We start from the raw sequence: 23,242 nt of genomic DNA on the forward strand, positions 1-23,242 counted from the left end.
TAGTGTAAACTAAAAATCATATTAGCCTCTGATTCCTATTAGCAAATTTAATTATTTAGATTTGAAAAAAAAATGGATGGAATGAAATAGGACATGATGAAACCCGTTTTGTCCAATTCTCTATTTTTTTATTTATCTAATTTGAGAATATATAATAAAATATTTTAAATAAAATAATAAAATAAATTATATTTTATTCAGCTCTGCTCGATTCTGCCGATCATATCTGTCATATTCCGCTTGATTATCTTCCAACAATCCAATGATAGCCTAAGTAAATTGACTTCACCTAGGTTTCATTTTTTTTAGTTTTAATTAAAAATTTGTAAAATCATGTTTTACTTGAAGAAATAAAATACTCCAAAACAAACAAATAGTGCTTTGGTTTGGGATCGAAGCCGTGTCACTTCACCGGTGGCTACCATTCAAAAAAGCTACTTCATTCTGAGGCAAAAGCCGGTGATTATTTTCCATGTTCTATTCTCGCGTGTGAACGCGTTTCTTCATCTTTCTTCACCTCAGAAACCTAACACAATTAGGGTTTCACACTGTTCTGTTTCAGGTAGGTTGCGTTTCTAGCATTATCGGTGAATTTCTTCAATGACGTCCGTTTACATACCGGTTCAGAATTCTGAAGAGGAAGTTAGGGTTAATCTCGATCAACTTCCCAGGGATGCCTCTGATATCCTCGATATACTCAAGGCGGAGCAAGCACCTCTGGATCTTTGGCTCGTTATCGCGGTTCGTTACTCGCTTTCAATCCTTTTTCTATACCTGGCATAATGCTCAAGTTACAATTTCTAGTTGAAGCTTATTGCGATTCGCGCTTTTTGTGGAAATGTGCTGTTATGACAACTTCATTTTAGTGGCTATATGATCATTTTATTTTTTTGCTTTGTTCAGTTACATTTGATATTATTGTTTGTTCTTCTGATTCTAGTGTGATGATTTTTCACTTCCGACTTAGGTTCTGTTTTTGGATTAGCTTATTTGATGTTATATACCAACATAAATATATAGCATATAATAAATATATGTGAGTTTGTTTTGAAGAGCTTATAATAAATATATGTGAGTTTGTTTTGAAGACCTTATAATAATAGCTTATGACGTGTTCATGAGCTATTTTCAGCTTACTTTCATGAGTTTTTCAAGGTAGCTTATGAAAACATCTTATAGTGGTGTGTTGGAATTTCCGCCTTCATTGATGCCCGCCTCTAGTCGCCTAAATTGCGGCATTTGACTTGCCTTCATTGCAGCTTCCAACACCTCCTTCACTGTGTTGGGTTTGAAGAGGTGGATTTAGTTCCACATTGCATACAAATATGGTCTGTGTTGTGTTTATAAGTGGGGACAATCCTCACCTTACAAACCGGTTTTGTAAGGTTGAGTTAGGCCCAACCACACATTCTAAGAATAACTTATAAATGTTCATTCAAACATGACCTTATTCTTTCTATAACAGCTTGCCAAGGGTAAGAAAGACAATGTCCCGCATATAATTTTCCATATTTAAACACAAATGTCCATTTGCCAGATTTCCTTTTATTTGTTTGGTTTTGAATTTTGATTATAACTACTGTCAACTCTGTTTTCCAAATTATTTATATTTACTTGCTATGGTGTTGCAGAGGGAGTACTTTAAGCAGGGAAAAGTTGATCAGTTTCGCCAGATTTTGGAGGAAGGATCCAGTCCAGGTATACTTCCTTTACAGATTTTGGTGCACATGCTTTTAACTTTAATTGTTTAAACACTGGCTCTGGAACTGATGGGTTTGGTGTATCAAGCTGTTTGTATTTGCTATTTAGTTTGATAAATCCAACCGTGTTGACTTTTTTGGGACTAATTATGCAGAAATTGATGATTATTATGCTGATATAAGATATGAGAGGATTGCTATCTTAAATGCCCTTGGGGCTTACTATAGCTACCTTGGAAAAATAGAGACAAAACAAAGAGAGAAGGAGGAGCATTTCATTTTGGCAACACAATATTACAATAAAGCATCAAGGATAGACATGCATGAACCCTCTACTTGGGTTGGAAAAGGTGAGTTACACATTTTCTTATGTATTTGTGGATTATGTGTAAGTTTTAATACGATTTTGAGTAGGACTTGCACAATTAGCAACATTGTTCCCGCTAGAGTTATCTTGGATTGGGTTATAGCAATAGCAACAGCTTTAGGTATCCTGTAGACAGACTAACTTAACTTAGAATCTCTCTTTTGATACAATATTTATAGAACCCATGTTTTAAAATTTCTTTTTTTCTGTGGTATTTTGAAAGAATTCCATTGGATCTCATCATATGGTTGATCTCATGTTTAGTTTTGCTTATGCATTAGAATATGTAAATTTTTTAATACAATTGATAATAGGATTTGCACAATGAGCAACATAATTCTTTATAGGTTTATCTTGGATTGGTCAATAGCAATAGCTTTAGGCTTTCTGTAGACATCCTGTTGTCAAATAGCGGTTATAGCAGCACTATAGCGTAGCTGAATTTGGACAAATCTGAAATCACTATTGTCCTGCATTAGCTGTTTAGTGCAAAACATTGTCAAATAGCAGCACTACAGCACTGTTGCATAGCAAAATTTGAACAAACTGCTATTTCTGTGATCCATGATTGACAACACTCCGACGGAGATAAACTCAGGGTGTAGTCTGTTATTTTTTGTGCAAGCTAGTTATTAGCTTATATTTGTTGATTTTGATAGTGTCTTGTAAGTTAGCCGAATTTAGCTGTCAGAATGTGTCGTGCACTATTTATACTTAATAAAATTAATTCTGGTTAATTCTTACAGGTCAGCTTTTGTTAGCAAAGGGTGAGGTTGAACAGGCATCTGCTGCATTTAAGATTGTGTTAGATGGAGATCGTGACAATGTCCCGGCCCTTTTAGGCCAGGTATAGTAGTAGATAAGTTATTAAGTTTGTGTATTCACGAAAGATTTTAGCATCTGCAATTTAAAAACCCACAGTCCTAGATGTTAGAGTTGTGAAATGCTTACAAGTTGTATTGGTTAAGCCATAGGATAGGGTTCAAAAACTATAGGATAGGGTTCAAAAATCAATCAATCACAGAAAGTACATGAGTTCCTCACTCATCTACTTAGAAACCATTTTCAAACTAGAAATATACTTTTTTTTCTCCACTTCTTTGATGTGTTTTATGTGGCACAAGAAAAAATAATATCATTACGAACACTCTAAATAAGCATTTTGGAATTAATTATAGGGATTTTGAAATATTTATTGTAGTATTTATTTATTTTTGACAACTATGCCGCTTATTTTTTAATTAAAGAAAATTTGTTAATCTCCTCAATGTAAAATAAAAAACCCATTATTTATCAAGCAGTTATAGTATATTTTTACTGGTTAAATATAACACACACACACACACACACTTCAACCACTGGGTGCAGTGCACCGACAATTTTGGTTTATAAGCTAAGGCTCCTTTCCTCTCCTCTATCTTATAAATCTGGGTGCATTGCACCGACAATTTTGGTTTATAAGCTAAGGCTCCTTTCCTCTCCTCTATCTTATAAATCCCATAAAATCATCTTAATCGAGCTTCATGTTAAATTATGGTTCCCCTATCAATATTTCTCTCTGGCAATTTTCCCAACAATCCTCATTTTAGGGTCAGTTGTACTGGTTTGTTGGAATGTATTCTCCAATTCTTCTTATAGCACATTAATCACTATTAAGGAAGCAACTATCAGTGTGTTACCAGGTCACTTCTATCTAGGAATTCAAATGCTTTTGTTTTTTCTCGGGTTTTGAAAATTAGATGTTTCCATCCATCGTGTATCTGTTTTTCTGAATAAACAACAACAACAACAACCAAGCCTTATCCCACTAAGTGGGTTCAACTACATGGATCAATTTGCGCCATAATGTTCTATCCAGGACCATGCTTCTTTCCAAATCGTTAATCTCAAGATCTTTCTTAATAACTTATCTTATGGTCTTTCTGAACGTGAGCACTAAAACCTAAAGCCAGTTTTAGGTGTCTTTGTAGCATATGTGTTCTACATTTATTATACAACCTTTAACTTTGTTTCTACAGGCATGTGTTGAGTTCAACCGTGGAAGATATTCTGATTCCCTCGAGTTGTATAAGGTTGGTAATGTAGCCTCTCTTTTACTATAAAAGTGATGTACGACTAACAGTTCATATATCCGCGTGCTTATCTTATATACTACTACATCTATATAATATATCAGCACTTCTAAATTAAATCAGCATTAAATCACTCACCAACTTTTATAGGATTTAATTTCTTTGAAATCATTCTTGGAATGAGTAACTCTAATGACACCATTGACATGCATGCCAAATTTTAAGCGGGCTGGAACCCATCTTTTTGATTGTTGTCATGTGAAAGACTAATAAGGGACTCTATGTATCAGATTAAAGATATGAAATTCAATGATAGATATTTACTTTTTGTGAATTTTCTTAAGCCATGCAAATTTTTTCTTTGAAAGATATGAATGTTCATTAAGGGTACAAAAGCCTGATGTTATCATCATGCCTGGCAAATTACTTGAACTGTGACAGTTCTAACATGCTATAAACACTACTCGATCCTAGTTCTTTATTTCATTTTATTTTATTTTGACATGGCAACCTAAAGAGGGCACTGCAAGTGTATCCCAATTGCCCTGCGGCTGTTAGACTTGGCATAGGTCTATGTCGCTACAAATTGGGTCAATTTGAAAAGGCTCGGCAGGCATTTGAGCGAGTTTTGCAGGCAAGTGAATCTCTTAATGTCTAGTGGCTCAACCATTCAGCATATTTGCTGGTACTGACGTGTGTTTGCTTCATGATTTTTTTTTTAGCTTGATCCAGAAAATGTCGAGGCTCTTGTTGCACTTGCAATAATGGACTTGCGCTCTAACGAAGGTTCGCCTTTTCTGCCTTTATCATGTTCTGGTGCACTTCATATGTATATGATCTATTTAGCTATATTAGCTTCTAATTTAGTGGACTAATAATTATACTGTATAACATCTTTCAGCTGTTGGAATTAGGAAAGGAATGGTAAAAATGCAGAGGGCATTTGAGATATACCCGTACTGTGCAATGGCTCTAAATTATCTTGCAAATCATTTCTTCTTTACTGGTCAACATTTTTTGGTTGAGCAACTGACAGAAACTGCATTATCTGTTACTAATCATGGTCCAACAAAGTCTCACTCTTATTACAATTTAGCACGCTCTTACCATAGCAAGGTCTGGAACTTCTCTTTACCCCGCTCTTTTATACATTTTGAAATTTAGCTGTATCTTTGGTTTCTTTGACCTTGTTAGGGGTTGAAGGAGAATAAGTTACAGGGTAAGAAGGTTCTCTGGTCTGCCATGTTTCTCAGATGGCTTTCATAAAAAAGTTTATGTATCTATTAGTGTGGGAGATGTTTAACAGTGTCTATCTTCCATATGCGCTCTTGTGAAATATCCGTGTTAGTATTATCACTCTCTATGTGTGCAGTGATAATTTCCTTGAGGCCAGATATTTTCCAACATGTTGGTCAACTTGATGGTTTTAGTTATTGCTAGTCCCTTCCTATATCTGACAGAGCTCTTATGTTTGAGACACATATTTTCTGGAAGGCCTTTTTTTGCTATCCTCTTGATCTCCTAGTGTTTTATAGATGATTCCGAAAATGTTTATAAATCATGTTTAATATAATTTTGTACTATGAAAATGTTTGTGAACCTTTGGCTTTTTAAATGGCCTTTTTTTAGGAAGGTTGAAATATCCAACCTTTGGCTTAGCATTGCTGGTGGCACTAAATTTTTTCTTCACCACAGGGGGACTACGATAAAGCTGGGGTTTATTACATGGCATCTGTCAAGGAAATTAGCAAGCCCCATGAATTTGTGTTTCCTTATTATGGTCAGTTGCTGATCAAATTTTAAATTCTTAACTGTTTCTGGAACTTTATGATATGCCTGTAAATGGATTAGATTTTATTAGTTATGGAACTAATGACGCTTTAAACATTGTAAGGCTTCTTTGATTAGGAGTTATACAGACTTTATTGCTATTGCGATTTGATTAGCTCTGTTAGTGTGTTTCAATGGTATGAAAATGTGTCATGATCAATGTTGTCGGGATCGCAAGGCAACTCAAATTGCACCATTCTATGATCGTATCCCCTATTTCCGTGCTGACACTAATGGGATCAAAAGCTCCAAAGATCACCGTTGATTTGCGAGGAAAACTGTGGGATCAAATGCTTCCCAATTCCTTGTAATTTTTGTGAAGTTTTCCGGGCTGGGTTTTGAAGTGTAATCAAATTTCAGAAAAACAATTTTTTCTTTGCTTTAGGAGTTTTTGCCAACCATAACCTCATCTGTAAGTATTACTACAACCCATTTTTCCTCCGTCTCCCACTGCAACTGCAACTGCAACACACCTCTTTCATGCAATGCCTGTGTTGAGGAATCTTCCTCTGCTTCTAGTATCTGCGACTGCAACAAGACGGGGACTGGCGGCGCTTGAGATGTGTGAAGTTCTCCGTGTAGTGTCTACAGCTAGGTTTTTTACTTCTAACTGGGTCATGCAGGCCCATTCCTCATCTATCTCTCTCATTTGTTATTTTTAATTATTTTGCTGAGGGAACTATGGTCCGAACTAAGTTTTTTTCCTCTAGTCTTTATTTACCACTCTTTTTAATTTCTTTCTGTATCTTTGTTATCCTTTTTTCACTTCCAAGTTAATATTACAACTCACAACATATATCCTTGGCTGGATCTTGAGTTTGACAACATTGATCATGATTGCAATAGCAACTAGTACTAAAATATTTACAGTAGAAACTGACTTCTATTTATGGTAGAATATGTTTACAACATACCCATAGTTACAAATACTATAGAGAATACATAATTCACACGTAAACTAATCCAAGAAATTTGAGAGTCTTGGTCTCCCTCCAAAGTTAGGGATAAATTCCCTCCAAGAATTGGAAAGCTTGGTCTCTCCCTCCAAGAATTAGAGAGCTTGGTCTCTCCCTCCCAAAACCATTCAAAAACTATTCCATAATCAGTTTCTCGTTTCCTTTCTCTATTTATTCTAAAACAGAAACACACATAGCTGATAACTGCTACAGATAACTGACATCAAACTACCCATTGCTATGATATAAGAAGGCTAACAGATTGTTACAAGTTGCTATAACTTTTGCATTATTATGATATTAATATCATCTCAGTGACATTTTTATAGGTTAGGGATAACTTCCCACTGTTTTAACTTTTTAATGCTCTTTCCAGGTTTGGGACAAGTACAAATTAAGTTGGGAGATTTTAGAAGTGCACTCTCAAACTTTGAAAAGGTTTTGGAGGTGTACCCGGATAATTGTGAGACATTGAAAGTGAGTACTAAAATTGAAAGGATAATATCTTTCACCCTTTTATATAATTTCTTAAGTGTGCTGTAACTTAAGGTGCATGATTGAAAAATATAATTTGATCCAATGTCCTTTTGTTTGGAGAAATTGGTTTAGATTCCATAAAATGCCAGAGCAATCACTGCAAATTTCATGACTATCTATATCTCAATAGTGAAAACTGATAGCAGGTTGTCCAACGGATTTTGGATAAGCTCTGAAAATAGGAACCCTCGAGTTCTCATAAACATTAAAAGAAAAAAAGTTTCTCTCTTTCTAATATGGAAAAAATTTGCTTGATAAAAATATGGCAAAAAGGTTTGTTACTCTTCTTTTCTTTCTTTTTTGCTGGGAAGTTGCTAATCTTCTTAAAAACTTAAATTGACATGTATAATTAGATTTTACTTTTCCCTTTCAAATTACTAAATAATAAAATAAAATAATTTGAAAATAAAATAAAATAATTACACCCTAACAAGGTTGGGGCTAGCTCAAACTTACTAAGCCGGTTTTGTAAGGTTGAGTTAGATCCAATCCAAATTCTTAGATGGTATCAGAGCCTATTCTAGATTTGTTGTTGGGCTTCACACTTCTTTCACGCTTCAAGCTCTTTTGGAACTGAGTGTGAGGATTTGGGTTGGAAATTCCGTCTTTATTGCGGTTCATCCCTAGCCACCTAATTGTGGCATTTGTGTTGTCTTCATTGCAACCTCCAACACCTTCATTGTGTGGGGTGTGAATATGTAGATTTAGTTCCACATTGCTTAGAGATACGACCTCAATAGTGTTTATAAAGCTTGGGCAGTCCTTATCTTACAAGCTGGTTTTGTAAACACGTGTTACACCCATAACTCAAATTCAAGAAATAATGTACATAGAAGTTTGAACACCCATGAGGGTGGAATTCTAAGCTGTTTTTTTGTAAAGTTGAATTAGGTCCAACTCAAATCTAAGAAACAATGTACATAGAAGTTTAAATATCCATATGTTAGTTAAAAATATTAATTAGTAGACTTTATAAAGCTTGGGCAGTCCTAAACTTACAAGCTGGTTTTCTAAACATGTGTTAGACCCACAACTCAAATTCAAGAAATAATGTACATAAAAGTTTGAACACCCATGAGGGTGGAATTCTAAGCTGGGTTTGTGAAGTTGAGTTAGGTCCAACTCAAATATAAGAAACAATTTACATAGAAGTTTAAATTTCCATATGTTAGTTAAAAATATTAATTAGTAGACTCAATCTTGTTTATGTATGTAGCAAAAGGTTGTCAGAGTGACTCGATTATCTTTATTTTTTATATGGCACTGTGTTATTTCTCCCTTCTCCCTTATCTGTGTTTTTTTTTTTGTCTTTTCTTACAGGCACTTGCGTACATATATGTTCAGCTTGGACAGACTGACAAGGGCCTTGAATTTATTAGGAAAGCTACAAAAATTGATCCCCGTGATGCCCAGGTAAAGCTTCTGATATAATTTTTTGAACGACTTTCTGCGAAGATATATTTTTTAAATTCTGCTAGTGTCCCAAGTGTTTTACTTATAGACCCATTATAACAAGTCTATCATAGAAGGAATAAAAGGGGGGGAAGGGAGCAAGTGAGCAAGTGAGCAAGGGGATGGGTCACAAGGCTGCTATTTCAACCCTACCCCGAGGAGCTCAACAGGCCAGGAAGAGTGGGTCAGCAAGTCGATCCAAGAAGAAAAAAAAGAAATTAACATCAACTACAAAAATTGGAAGGAGAGAAAATACTTAGAGGGGGGCGCAACAAAAATGATAGGTGGCAATTGAAGATTTGAGAGGGAGAGATGGAGTCATTTCCATATAGTGGAGAGGACGGGGGTGGTGGTGGTTAAGGGAACGTGAGAATATTGGGTAGTGGTGGTAGATAAGGCTTTACCATGGTGAGGATTGCTTTTCCAAGTAAAAAGCAGCCTAGTTATCTTAAGTTTTACTCCATAGACAATTCAGTGGTTCTGTAAGAAGCATTGCTTCCTTGTTTAACAATTTTATGGAATCTGTTTTTTTTTTTTCTTATTTTTTTTAATCCTGTTCCAGCTTTCATTTCTATTCTAGAATTTATTTTCTGGGTTTCTTAGTCTCTGTTCTATCATGTACCATGTCTTTGTTGCTAGGCTTGTTTGATCTTCTGGACTATCTGCCTTGTGTATAAAACATTTTTAGTTTACAAGTTGTCATTTATGCCTTTGTAAATGAAAATTGATATTTAATATTTTTTCTTTGAAAATACAGAAATTGATATTTGAGAATAAATATTCATTGTTTGGGATAGTTAATCTCAAGAACACCTAATAAGAGACATCTTGTTAAGAATGTGTGGTTTGGGCCTAACTCAACCCTACAAAACCGGTTGGTAGAGTGAGGACTACCCCCACTTATAAACACATGTTCAGACCATATATTGTCCGATATGGGACTCTTAACACATCTAATTAAGGGACATAAAATTAGGCTTAAATACTCTTTTGGGAGTTTCCTTTGCGCCTCTACTTTTCATTTAATTTTGATCAACTCTCTACTTAAAAAACATGCAATATGGTTGTACTGTCAATTGTTTTCTACGTAAAGCCCTTAAGTTGTCTTTTTTCCCAAAGATTTTGTGATGAGTTTGAGAAGTAAAATAATTTTTAAAGCACATACATTTTAAATTTAGTGATACTTTGATAATAATTAGTGGGTTTCATAAGATGTGTGATTAGGGTTTGAGTGAGATAATCTGGGTTTTTTTATTTAATAAAATTGGATTGTTTAGTTGGTGGGTTTTTAAGTAGAAATTGTTTTTAAAACAATTTAATTGATTCAGTTTGCTATGATTTTGAATTGATTATGTGAGTTTGAGGGTTTTTAAAAAATGAAAAGTGATTTAGGGACTCAATAGTAACTATTGAAAAGTTGAGACTAAATCCACTCAAAAAATTATTGAAGGACCAAACTCTCACATCAATTTCAGTAGAGGGACTAAAAGTACAATTAAGTCAAAATTCAAATTATTATAAAGGTCCAATGAGCGGTTCCAATAAAAATTAGAAAAGCTGATGTTAAGTTACTGCATGTTAAAGCAACATAAATATCTTGTTGCTATATTCTCTGCTGTGCATGTATTTACTCACAGTATAAAGGTCAATTATTATTATTATTATTATTATTATTATTATTATTATTATTATCATTATTATTATTATTATTATTATTATTATTATTATTATTATTATTTATCTTATATACGTGACTATTAGCAAAATCTTGTGAATTGGAAGTATTGCAGATTTTGTGTCTCTTGGTGTTTGGTGAAGTGTTTTTTACATCAATGTTTTTGTGAACTCCTCTTTTTTTTGACATGGTTCTGTTTTACATCTTATTAATAATAATTAATCCAAATCTTTTCATGTCTCTAAAATTGAAGTTTATGATGCAATCAATTTCTTCATCTAGTTCTTTTTTTTTATAGAATCTTAGAACTTTCTCTCTGTATTACAGGCATTTCTTGAACTAGGAGAGTTGTTAATTTTGTCCGACACAGGAGCTGCACTAGATGCATTCAAAACTGTAAGGGGGCTAAGAACTTAACATCTGCTGTTCTTTTGTGGTTAGCAAATGTTATCCTTATGAAATTTTAAAAAACACTTCATTGTTGAATTTTCAGAATTTGTTGTAATTGAGATTTTGCAAACCTGGTACAGGCCCGCACTCTTTTTAAGAAGGGAAGCCAGGAAGTACCAATTGAATTACTCAATAATATTGGTGTCATTCAGTTTGAAAGGGGAGAATTTGAGGTTTGTACTGCTATTTCACATGCATCATTTCTCATGTTATGACCCATTACCACACAGTTAAGCTCTGAAAGCTCTGATTTATTTTACTTTTCAGCTTGCTAAACAAACTTTTAAGGAAGCTCTTAGTGATGGAATTTGGCTTTCTTTCTTTAGCGAGGCAAATAAGTCTTCCATTGATGCTGCTACTTCTACTCTTCAGTTCAAGGACATGCAATTATTTCACGACCTTGAAAGTAACGGTCACCTTGTTGAAGTACCATGGGATAAAGTCACAGTACTGTTTAATCTGGCCAGATTACTTGAGCAGTTAAATGAGTCTGGAACTGCAAGCATGTTATATCGCCTAATCTTGTTCAAGGTATAACTTGAGAATTGATTTGTGAGGTGCTTGAGAGGTTAACTCTCGGTACTTGGATTCACATTTTTTCTTTTTTATGGAAATACTTGGATTCATATTCACCAAACCAATAGTTTTATATGTTTTAATTGCTGATGTTATTATTAGTAGTACTACTATGATGTTTGAAATGTTATTAAAATCATGAATGTATAATGAAGCAATCTATTATCGTTTAATTTAACATGGTATGGGCCGTTAAATGTTGAAATGTTATTATTAGTAGTACTACTAGGATGTGATTTATGACTGGCTTTTTTTTTTGTATCTCCAGTACCCGGACTACATTGATGCGAATCTGAGGCTAGCTGCTATTGCAAAGGCTCGGAACAACATTTTATTGAGCATTGAACTGGTTACTATTATTCTCTGAGCTCCTTGTTTTCCTTTGTTATTGTAGATATTGTTAATGTTGATATGGTTTGCAAATATTACTGATCTGATATCCCATGTAAATAGGAATTGAATACAACTAGAATGAGAAAATATTACTATATCAATCCCTAGAATTTAGGGATTTATGTATTTGATATGTAAATATTTCAGCGCTGTAAAATAAAGTGCCAACTGCCAAGAGGGTGTCTTTTGAGCAATCCAAGATATTGAAGTTTTGTTTATAATAGTAATGCTAACAGTACACTCCTTATTGGTTGAAATTCATGTGAGTCTCATCAAATATATAGGGGCCCACATAATTTAGCGGGACCCAGATAGTTTAACTAATAGAACAAAGTATGTGGGAAGTGTTTGTTAGAGAGCGTGTTGCTAGTAGTCCTCTCTTTATAAGTTTTATAACCAAACTATTTAATGTTCTCTTTCATAGGTTAATGATGCCCTGAAGGTGAATGACAAGTGTCCAAATGCATTATCTATGCTGGGTGAGCTGGAATTGAAAAATGACGATTGGGTGAAGGCAAAAGAAACTCTCCGGGCAGCTAGTGATGCCACTGATGGGAAGGATTCATATGCTACACTTTCACTAGTAAGTCTACTCTTCAGTGCACATTTCACTTAATAGTTTATGTATGCTAAATCCTTTTAATCCTGTTGCTACAGCATTTTGTAGAATATCAATGGAAAATACATACAGCTATCTTCATTATTTTGTTATTGTTATAATTCTTTTGTCACACTGGTTGTGGAATGAATATAGGGAAACTGGAACTACTTTGCTGCAGTTCGCAATGAAAAGAGAAATCCAAAGCTAGAAGCTACTCATTTGGAAAAGGCCAAGGAGCTTTATACAAGAGTGAGCCTTCTCATCTTTCTTACTTATATAAGAATGGGAGCCACTTTTCCATGTATGTGGTCCCTTCTAAAGCTTTTGATCCCTAGACTTATGGATTTGGTTTAAGAAATTCATCGATCTTGGCATATCATCAACTTGATATGCATACAAATAGAATCTATTTGATATGCAGCATTGTATAGTTTCTACCAAGCAGCTTATGCTCCTTGGAGAGTACAACCACTATTCTAAATTTTTATAAATATTAAATCATTAACACTATATAAATGCTGAAAATTAAATAATACTAAGTATTCATGATTGACAATAAAAAGTCACAAGTCTTAACCAAAACATAGAAGTAAATACCAAAAAAGTCAAGAAAACAAACAGGTTTAAGCATCTAAGGCTTAAAGTAACCAAACATCAAAATTCAAGTTAAAGACCGGCTAATGTAACCTGATTTTTTTTTCTAAAAGGCAGTCAGTCATGGTCTCAAACAGCTGTGATTTTGGTCGCTTTAGCAGGCAGTACAGACACTACAAAAAAGTTGCTCTGCTACAGAAATAGCGGCCACCTGCTGCGATAGTATGCATTTTATGAACAAGTAGTCAAGAATTTGGTCCTTGTTTTCTCCATTATTCACAATTAAGCTAAATTTCAGCACAAAGGTAAAACAAGCTTGTATATTATCTCTGTTTAAGCCAAAAGGTTGAAACATAAGGGGGTTGTTACTTGTTAGCGGAATATACCATTCCTAGTTCTTCGCTTGTCAGCTTAAGCTTTTCTGTGAGATATTCCTGGACCAAAATAAATGAATTTGTCACTTCACTGTTTCTTTTCTCTATTTGAGGAAGATAGTATTTATCAACACATGGTATGTACTGAGATTATTTGTATATTCTACCTTGATTTAATACGCTTGCTTTATTTACTTTTCCCCCAAGTTTTGTATATTTTATGTTGCAATATTTTCTACATCATTTAGACCCTGTTCTAACAATAGAATTATATTATTTGACATGATCTGTTTATTTTCAAATATTTGTAGGTTATGATTCAGCATTCTTCTAATTTATATGCTGCCAATGGTGCTGCTGTTGTTTTTGCGGAAAAAGGCCATTTTGATGTTTCAAAAGATATCTTTACTCAGGTTTCTGTGATGTCAGCTTTATTTTTAGAGTATATAAGGCACAAACTTTTATTTGTTGGAATTAATTCAATTTATTACTCTATGATATGATAGGTTCAAGAAGCTGCCAGCGGCAGTGTTTTTGTCCAGATGCCTGACGTTTGGATAAATCTGGCTCATGTTTATTTTGCTCAGGGGAATTTTGCTTTGGCTGTCAAAATGGTGAGCATGTCTTACTTTTATTTTGTATCCTCTAATCCCTTTAAGCTCCTACTTAAGTCTTTATGACAGCAATTGTGTGCTGTTGACCTTGCTTAATATGCAGTATCAGAATTGCTTGCGGAAGTTTTATCATAACACAGATTCACAAATACTTCTATACTTGGCTCGTACCTATTATGAAGCTGAGCAGTGGCAAGACTGTATTAAAACTCTACAGAGAGCCATCCATTTGGCACCCTCAAACTACACATTAAGGTTTGATGCAGGGGTTGCAATGCAAAAGTTTTCAGCATCAACCCTTCAAAAGGCCAAGAGGACTGCAGATGAGGTTGTTTTCTTATCCAATATTTTTTAGTACGTTCATTAATTTTTGATTAAAATGCTTATAGATAGATGAAATTATTTTATGTGAAGAAAGATGTCTAGTTCGACCCTAGGGTTGTTTTTAAAAATACAAATATGTAACGACAATATATGCCTTGTTTGATTGTGGAAAACTTTATCCTAATGTAGTACCACCTCATTCCCTAAATATAGGACCCCGTTAAGTAAATCACAGGAAGTAAGGAAGTAAGAAAGTTGGTTGTTGTATTAGGTTTGTTGACAATTGATATTGCCTTTACAAATTTATCCTTTAGGAGAGAGAATAAGTTGATGTTTTCTGTAGAATATTTATTACAAATTGCAGAAGCAGATATAAAATAATTAAGAGCATGCGGTAAAGAAATAATTAATGCAATTGGAAGTTTGAAAGGGGTCTATAAAAAGGAAAAAAGGAAAAACTCTAGAGGGTCATATATTTAGGGATGGAGGTGAATTTATGTTGAAGTTTCCTGTAATTTCAGTAGTGTTATTTGAGATAGAAGTAGAATTCTACTCCTTATTTAATTCAATAAACAAATCATAAAAAATATGAAAATCAATTCTAAGAGTTAATCTTAGATCTTCTAAAATTTAAATAACAAGATTTTATAAAATACTCCTGATATATTTTAATCTTACATGCCCTTTATTCTGATGACTATCAAAGGGAGACTCAATAAACTAGCTATACTGATAGGTAAGGAAAGTTTAACTTTCCCACTAATCTTTTGTATTTTCATGGGTTAGGATAAGGCTCCCCTTGTATAGGTAGAGGTTTCAAATTTGGGTTAGTAACTTAGTAGGAGTATCAACAAATTTATAGTTAAAGATCCCTTTGTCTTACCGTATATGAAGGGAATATTACTTTTGAGAATTAGAAATGTTTATCTTTGATTAAAGCACCTTAGACCCAACTCCCAAGGAAATAACAAAATCGACGTAAGTCATTGGTTTGGAAACATTTGGAACAAATGTTGCTTCAAGTCGCAATGACATATCCTCTTTATACACAATGGTGAGCATCTAAAGAAGACAGAACAGTCTACCTTAAAAGGAACCATACAGAATAAGACCCTCTTGATTAGTCAGAAGTTTCACATTTAGGTTGATAGGAGTATCGACAAATTTATATTTAAGCATTCCTATCTCTCTTACAGGATATTCAAAAACAACAATCAAGCATATAATTCTTTTCAGAAGTAACATCACTCATCTTTGATTAGGTCACCTCAATCCCAAGGACATAGCGCAATGGACATCACTAATTGGTTTCAAAGTGTTTTGAACAAATACTTCTTCATGTCTTTAATGCCTTCTAGCCTTCTTGGTTGTTACCTAAAATGACAATTAATATATACACAAAATAAATAAGTTGATTCAGTGGTGTCCATCTAAAGAAAACAAAATAGTTTGCCTCACAAGTCCCAACAAATATGCTGAATTGTTGGCTGATTTTGCTAAACTTGCCAAACCAAGTTATGATTGTTCCAAACCATGTAAGGATTGTTATAACCTATGTGAAAGACTAGTCTCCCCTTGAGCAACAAAGCTAGGTGATTGTAGAGATTTGTCTTGAATCTATCCATTCCGCCATGTTTTCTCATTGAGATTTGTGGAAGATATTCTGATATATTTCAAATCTTTGGATAGAGTACACACACTAATTTGTTTTTACAGACTATTCAAAACTTAACGGGCTTGATTAAGGGGCCGAGTACAATTATTACATAAAATCACAAAATATGCTCTTTTTACAACAACATTGATTAAGCTGTGAAGTTACTAGGGCTTGTTTTGTAGGGCATTGAATTAGGAGAGACTAAGAGACATTTAGGTTAAACCGTATGTTTTAAAAGCACTACGGAGACTTTATTATATATAGAGAGATTACAACTATTTACATGATATAGTCGATGTGAGACTATTCTATATACAAATATTCTAACACTATGTATTTACAAATATCAACACTCCCCCTCAAGCTTGAGCATATAAGTCAAATGCACCAAGCTTGTTACATATATAATTAGTTCGGGGACTTCTCAGAGATTTTGTAAACACGTCTGCCAATTGATCATTAGAATTGACAAAGCTTGTGACGATGTCACCTGACTCGATCTTCTCTCTAACAAAGTGACAGTCTATCTCAATATGTTTGGTCCTCTCATGGAAGATTGGATTTGAAGCAATGTGCAATGCAGCTTGATTATCACAAATAAGTGTCATTGGTCTTGCTTCTTCAATTTGAAGTTCCTTGAGCAACTGCTTTAACCAAATAAGTTCACATGTTGCCATTGCCATGGCCATATACTCTGCCTCGGCGCTTGATCTTGCAACTACGTTTTGTTTCTTACTTTTCCAGGATATAAGGTTTCCTCCAACAAGTACACAATACCCAGAGGTGGATCGTCTATCAATGGGTGACCCTGCCCAATCAGCATCAGAGTATCCAATTATCTGAGTATGTCCTTTATCTTCATACACTAAACCTTTTCCTGGAGCACATTTGATGTATCTCAGAATCCGGATAACAACATCCATGTGTTCCTGACAAGGGGAATTTAAGAACTGACTTACCACACTAACCGCAAAAGAAATGTCTGGACGTGTGACTGTGAGATAATTCAACTTTCCAACCAATCTCCTATACCTTCCTGAGTCAGATAGAGGCTCCCCCTGATTGGGTAGTAGTTTGACACTTGGATCCATAGGAGTATCAGCTGGTTTGGCATTCAACAAACCTGTTTCTTCCAAAATATCCATAGCATATTTCCGCTGAGAAATCACCAAACCATCTTTAGATTGGGCTACCTCAATACCCAAGAAATAGCGGAGTTTACCAAGGTCTTTTGTCTGAAATTGATTCGAGAGATGTTGTTTTAACTGGAGTATACCCTGCTGATCACTACCAGTTATGACAATATCATCTACGTACACAATAAGATAAATACACCCTTGGGCTGAGTGACGATAAAAAACAGAATGGTCAGCTTCACTACAGACCATACCAAACTGTTGTACTACAGCGCTGAATCTGCCGAACCAAGCTCTCGGAGATTGCTTAAGACCATAAAGAGACCTGTGTAACCTACACACTATATTCAATGACTCCCCCTGAGCAACAAATCCAGGTGGTTGCTCCATATATACTTCCTCTTCAAGATCACCATGTAAAAAAGCATTTTTGATGTCAAGTTGATGAAGAGGCCAATGCCGAATGGCTGCAATGGCTAGAAGAAGTCTAACAGATGCCATCTTGGCTACAGGCGAGAAGGTATCACTATAATTCAATCCAAAAATCTGAGTGTATCCTTTGGCTACCAAGCGAGCTTTAAATCGATCAATCTTACCATCTGGACCAACCTTCACTGTATAAAGCCAACGACAACCTACTAAAGATTTCCCAGGGGGTAGAGGAACCAGTTCCCAGGTACCACTGCTTTGAAGAGCACACATTTCATCAATCATTGCTTGTCTCCACTCAGGGTGAGATAGTGCTTCACCTGGAGTTTTAGGAATAGAAACAGAAGACAAAGAAGACAAACAAGTATACTGCAAAGGGGAAAGACGATGATAACATAAATCAATATAATGTGGAGACGAATTTCGTGTTTGACGTATACCTTTTCGAAGGGCAATCGGAAGATCAAACTCAGGTTGTAAGATCGGATCCGGTGATGGCGGAGGCGTCGGAGGAGAGTCTGCAATGACCTCAGGGACAGGTATGACCTCAGGGACGGGGACGACAGACGTTGGACGACGACGCTGATATGTTTGAAGTGGTCGAGAAGTAGGGGGGTCAGGAGCCATAGACTGGTGGGGGATAATGGTAGGCCGGACATTAATAACTGTCGGAAAAGGTGTGGAAGTACTTTCTTGAAGAGGTTCCGGAGATACTGGGTTGGACCCGAAATATGGAACAGACTCGAAGAAGGTAACATCGGCCGATATGAAGTATCGTTGTAGAGTATGAGAATAACAACGATAACCCTTTTGGGAACGATGATAACCAAGAAAGACACACTTTAGTGATCGAGCTGCTAGTTTATCAAGACCAGGGGAGAGATTGTGTACAAAACACGTTGACCCGAATACTCGAGGAGGAATTGGGTGGAGAGGAGAATTTGGAAATAGGATTGAATGAGGGATTTTATTATTAAGGACAGATGAGGGCATGCGATTTATGAGGTAACATGCTGTGAGCACCGCATCCCCCCAAAAACGGAGAGGAACATTACCATGGATTAGTAGGGTCCGAGTGGTTTCTACAAGATGCCGATTTTTGCGTTCGGCTACCCCGTTTTGTTGGGGTGTATGAGGGCAAGATGTTTGGTGCAGAATACCATTGGATGACATAAAAGTTTGAAACTGTTGGGATAAATATTCACGTGCATTGTCACTTCTTAAGGTACGAATAGACAAACCAAATTGGGTTCTTATTTCTCGATAAAATTGTTCAAAAATAGAAAACAATTCAGATCTGTTCTTCATTAAAAATAGCCATGTGCAACGTGAAAAATCATCAATAAAAGTTACAAAATATCTAGACTCAAAAGTCGACACGGTACGCGAGGGACCCCAAACATCGGAGTGAACTAAAGCAAAAGGGGACGCAGCCCGTTTATTGACTCGATCAGGAAAGTGACTACGAGTATGTTTCCCTAACTGACAAGACTCACAATGTAAAGTGGACAATTTAGATAGACTAGGCACCAACTTTTGTAGCTTGGGAAGACCTGGATGACCTAACTGTGCATGTATAATGAGTGGAGAATCTGTGGTGGAGCATGTGGTAGATGACATAGAGAAGTAGTAGAGGCCTTGAGACTCACATCCGACGCCAATCGTCTGTCCTGAACTCCGATCATGCAGAGTAACATTACTATTAGTAAAGGTGATAGAACAATTTAGAGAACGAGTTAAACGACTGACTGACAGGAAATTAAATGGACAATTTGGTACATATAGGACAGAAGTCACAGAGAGAGATGGTAAAATTTGAACAGTACCAATCCCTTGGGATCGGGTTTGAGAACCATTTGCGGAAGTTATACTCGGTAAGAAACTAGAGGTAGAGAGGGAAGAAAAAAAAATTATCACCGAAAGACAGTGGGTCAACCAGGTAAAGCACGGCAAAAAATTGTCTCTTAATAGGCTCTAGATACCATATTGAATTAGGAGAGACTAAGAGACATTTAGGTTAAACCGTATGTTTTAAAAGCACTACGGAAACTTTATTATATATAGAGAGATTACAACTAATTACATGATATAATCGATGTGGGACTATTCTATATACAAATATTCTAACACTATGTATTTACAAATATCAACATAGGGGATAGTTCTGTCATACATTTGTTTATTGTCGAGTGTTTCCCTATTTACCCTTTATTTTTTTTTATAAATATAGTAGACTAATCTAATGCAGGACCTAGTTTGATCACTGCTTTCTAACTGATATTGATTTATTAATGGTAGGTGAGAGCAACTGTTGCAGGGCTGCAAAATGCTGTTCGTATATTTAGTCAGTTGTCTGCTGCTTCCAACCTGCATATCCATGGATTTGATGAGAAGAAGATTGACACTCATGTTGGATACTGCAGCCACTTACTTTCGGCTGCAAAAGTTCATCTTGAAGCAGCTGAGCGTGAGGAACAACAAACACGCCAGAGACAAGAAGTTGCTCGTCAGGTTGCTTTGGCTGAGGAAGCCAGGCGCAAGGCTGAAGAGCAAAGGAAAATTCAGGTATATTTTTCTAAATTTCTCAGTAACTGCTACATCACGTTAGTTGAGATCTAAAGCTCTGCTTATAAATTGCTTTCTTGTATTTTAATTTGAAATAGATGGAAAGAAGAAAGCATGAGGACGAGTTAAAACAAGTGCAACAACAGGAGGAACATTTTAACCGTGTTAAGGTAAGAGTTCATTTGTGGTATTTCAAAAGTTACTTGGGAGTAAATATATTGATGTTGAGAGTCCGGCATTGAATACGATATGACTTGGAAATGAGTTAAGTTTGAGATATCCCTCGCCTTTATAAAGACATACAATACGAGTTGTGTTAATTCTGCCCCTTTATAATGATGGCGCATACAATATTTTACTTAGACATATTTCTCCTTTCAAAAGAAATATGTCCTCTTTGTGAATTCTGCTCCTTTGTCGTACATTTTATCCAAAACAAAAATCCGACTGCGCTTTGGAAACTCTAAGCTTCTGTTTGCATTTCTAGGAACAATGGAAGAGCAGCACACATTCAAAACGGAGGGATAGGTCAGACGATGAAGATGGTGGGACTGGTGAGAAAAAGAGAAGAAAAGGTGGGAAGAGGAGGAAGAAGGATAAGCACTCAAAATCACGGAATGACACAGAAGAAGCAGAGGCTGATATGATGGATGAACAGGAAGTGGAGGATGAAGATGCTGATATGAATTCTAGAGAGGAGCCCCAAGCTCTGACGAATGATGCTGAGGAAAATCCCCACGGCCTTCTTGCAGCAGCTGGACTTGAGGATTCTGATGAAGATGATGAGCCGGTAATTTACTGTTTAATTGGAATTATGACTTTTAAAATCTTGTTATTCACACACCATCCTCTTGTTGGAATATTATTTTTCCATATGACAGATGTATAGTTGTGCATTGTCTATGAATTTCATCATCAACTAAGTTGGTAGTTAGTTCAGCCAATTTCTTCTATAGATCATGAATCATGATAATAAGAGTCAGTAGTTCTTCCAATAATTCAGCTATATATTGGGCAACAATCATAACTTCAATTTTTTGGTCAGTTTTCGGCTGGTTGAAATAATTCTCTTCTTATTTTTGTTCAAGGCTGGACCTTCCTCAACCATTAGCAGGCGGAGGCAGGCATTATCAGAATCGGAAGACGAGGAACCAATAATTAGGCAATCAAGTCCGGTAAGAGAAAATTCTGTTGATATGCAGGAGAGTGATGGAGAAATTAGGGAGGAGGAGAAGACATATGAAGACGAAGCCAGTGATGAGGAGAAATAATTTTGAACTTTTTATCCCAGTGTAAGACATCTCTTTATGTCAAATGATTTCTTCTAGATAACATTTTCACACATTTTTGGTGATTCTTCTTTGTTGACAATATAATGTATATATACTAGAAAAGGCTTCATTTGGTACGGCTAGTTATTTTTTCATATAGATCTGGGAGGGGGCTTTATCTTTATGTCCAAATGTAATATAAAGTAACCTTGAGCCACCAATCTTGCTTTGTTTCGAACAATTATATCATTCTCATCAAGTTTGTTTTTAAACACCCATTTGGTACCTATCATGTGCTTATCACTTGACCTAGGATAAGGTTCCCAAACTTGATTTCTCTCGAATTGATTTAATTCTTTTGAAAATGGAATTGGTGGTATTGTACAAGTTGAAATAAATCAATCAAATCATTTTATCAAGTGTGATAATTGCACAGACAACTCTAGCATCAGTGTTAACTAAAAAATACAAGTTTATGCCGGGAGATATTTCGGAAATGTATTCGAAATAATTTAAGTTATTAAAATGAGGTGTGGTTCAAAAATAAATGAATTGATTGTATGAATTGCGTCCGAAGATAAGTTGAAGGGAATTTTCGACTATTGAATTTCCAAAAGAGCATGCAACCTTACAAGTTGAAAAATGAAGATATTAAAACTAATATAAATTGATCAATTGAAAAAGTAAATATAAATTTAATATTATAATTTTTAGAATAGTACCTTCTATACTGAATATTAATTTTTCCAGCCTTGCGAAGATTATCAGCCTGATCAAAACTTGCAATGGAACCAAAGACAGTTCCACTTAGATTAAAATGAGCTTATTCAACACATTCAGTCACTTATAATTTGTGATTAAATAGATAGAGCCTCATAAATGTTTATATATTGATTAAACATGTTCATTTAGAACCTCATGATTAAACTACGACTATTCTCCACATGGCCTCCCATAAAATTGAGATGACTCTGCATATTGCATTATATTATTTAATTAAGTTAATTATCTATTAAATATTTTTTATATCAACAAATAGTTTTTCTTAACATAAATAATTATGTTAAATGATTCATTAAATGTTTCTGATTTTTTTATTGCATTATAATTACAGTGACAAATAATATATTCTAGACATAATATTATAAGAGATACAATGCCATAATTGCAGAGACTATTATAGCACCAGCGTTAACTAAAAAAATACAAGTTTATGTGAGTTCTTGAAAGACATTTCTGGAGACTTTTCAAAAATGCATTTTCAGAATAATTTAAGTTATTAAAATGGATTGTGACTCAAAAACGAATGAGTTGTGGTGTATGAGGTGCGTTCGAAGATGCATCTCTGAAATCTGAAGAACATTTTTGAATTTTCACATGATGCTTAAGTAATATATAGAGTGCATTAAGAAATTTCCTATATAATAGATATTGATAACATGAGAATTTGATCAAAGAGAATTCGACCAAGATTATGACAATTTGAAGCCTTTTATTAAACTTAAATCCTAGGAGAAGAAATAATAAAGGACTTCTTAATGCAACTTATAAGTTTCTTTGCCATCATGCGTAAATACATAAATACCCATAGATTTCGAAGATGAATCTTCTGACACATCAAAAGCTTAGTTAACGTTAAAATATTTTAAAGGTTAAATCACGGCAGACC

The 23,242-nt window shown here is 35.0% G+C and overlaps 1 protein-coding gene across 2 annotated transcripts; it reads left to right on the top strand.

Moving 5' to 3' along the window:
- The first annotated feature begins 301 nt into the window (after window positions 1-301).
- On the top strand, window positions 302-21,851 carry LOC127135621 (protein CTR9 homolog). 2 transcript variants are annotated; one of them, XM_051062286.1, is made up of 25 exons: window positions 302-459; window positions 563-741; window positions 1,632-1,698; window positions 1,856-2,050; window positions 2,814-2,914; window positions 4,086-4,139; window positions 4,657-4,773; window positions 4,862-4,925; window positions 5,041-5,255; window positions 5,835-5,919; window positions 7,302-7,402; window positions 8,783-8,875; window positions 10,917-10,985; window positions 11,120-11,212; window positions 11,307-11,570; window positions 11,884-11,964; window positions 12,433-12,591; window positions 12,763-12,858; window positions 13,889-13,990; window positions 14,084-14,191; window positions 14,295-14,519; window positions 20,036-20,302; window positions 20,401-20,472; window positions 20,790-21,092; window positions 21,391-21,851. In XM_051062286.1, the coding sequence occupies exons 2-25, from the start codon at window positions 601-603 to the stop codon at window positions 21,571-21,573; spliced, it is 3,255 nt and encodes a 1,084-aa protein (XP_050918243.1). In that variant the 5' UTR covers window positions 302-459; window positions 563-600; the 3' UTR covers window positions 21,574-21,851. The 2 variants fall into 2 exon arrangements, with proteins under 2 accessions (XP_050918243.1, XP_050918249.1); XM_051062292.1 differs by lacking the exon at window positions 302-459 and having other exon boundaries at window positions 466-741.
- Window positions 21,852-23,242: the final 1,391 nt, after the last annotated feature.

Source organism: Lathyrus oleraceus, chromosome 1 (assembly GCF_024323335.1).
Source record: "Lathyrus oleraceus cultivar Zhongwan6 chromosome 1, CAAS_Psat_ZW6_1.0, whole genome shotgun sequence".
Taxonomy (NCBI): domain Eukaryota; kingdom Viridiplantae; phylum Streptophyta; class Magnoliopsida; order Fabales; family Fabaceae; genus Lathyrus; species Lathyrus oleraceus.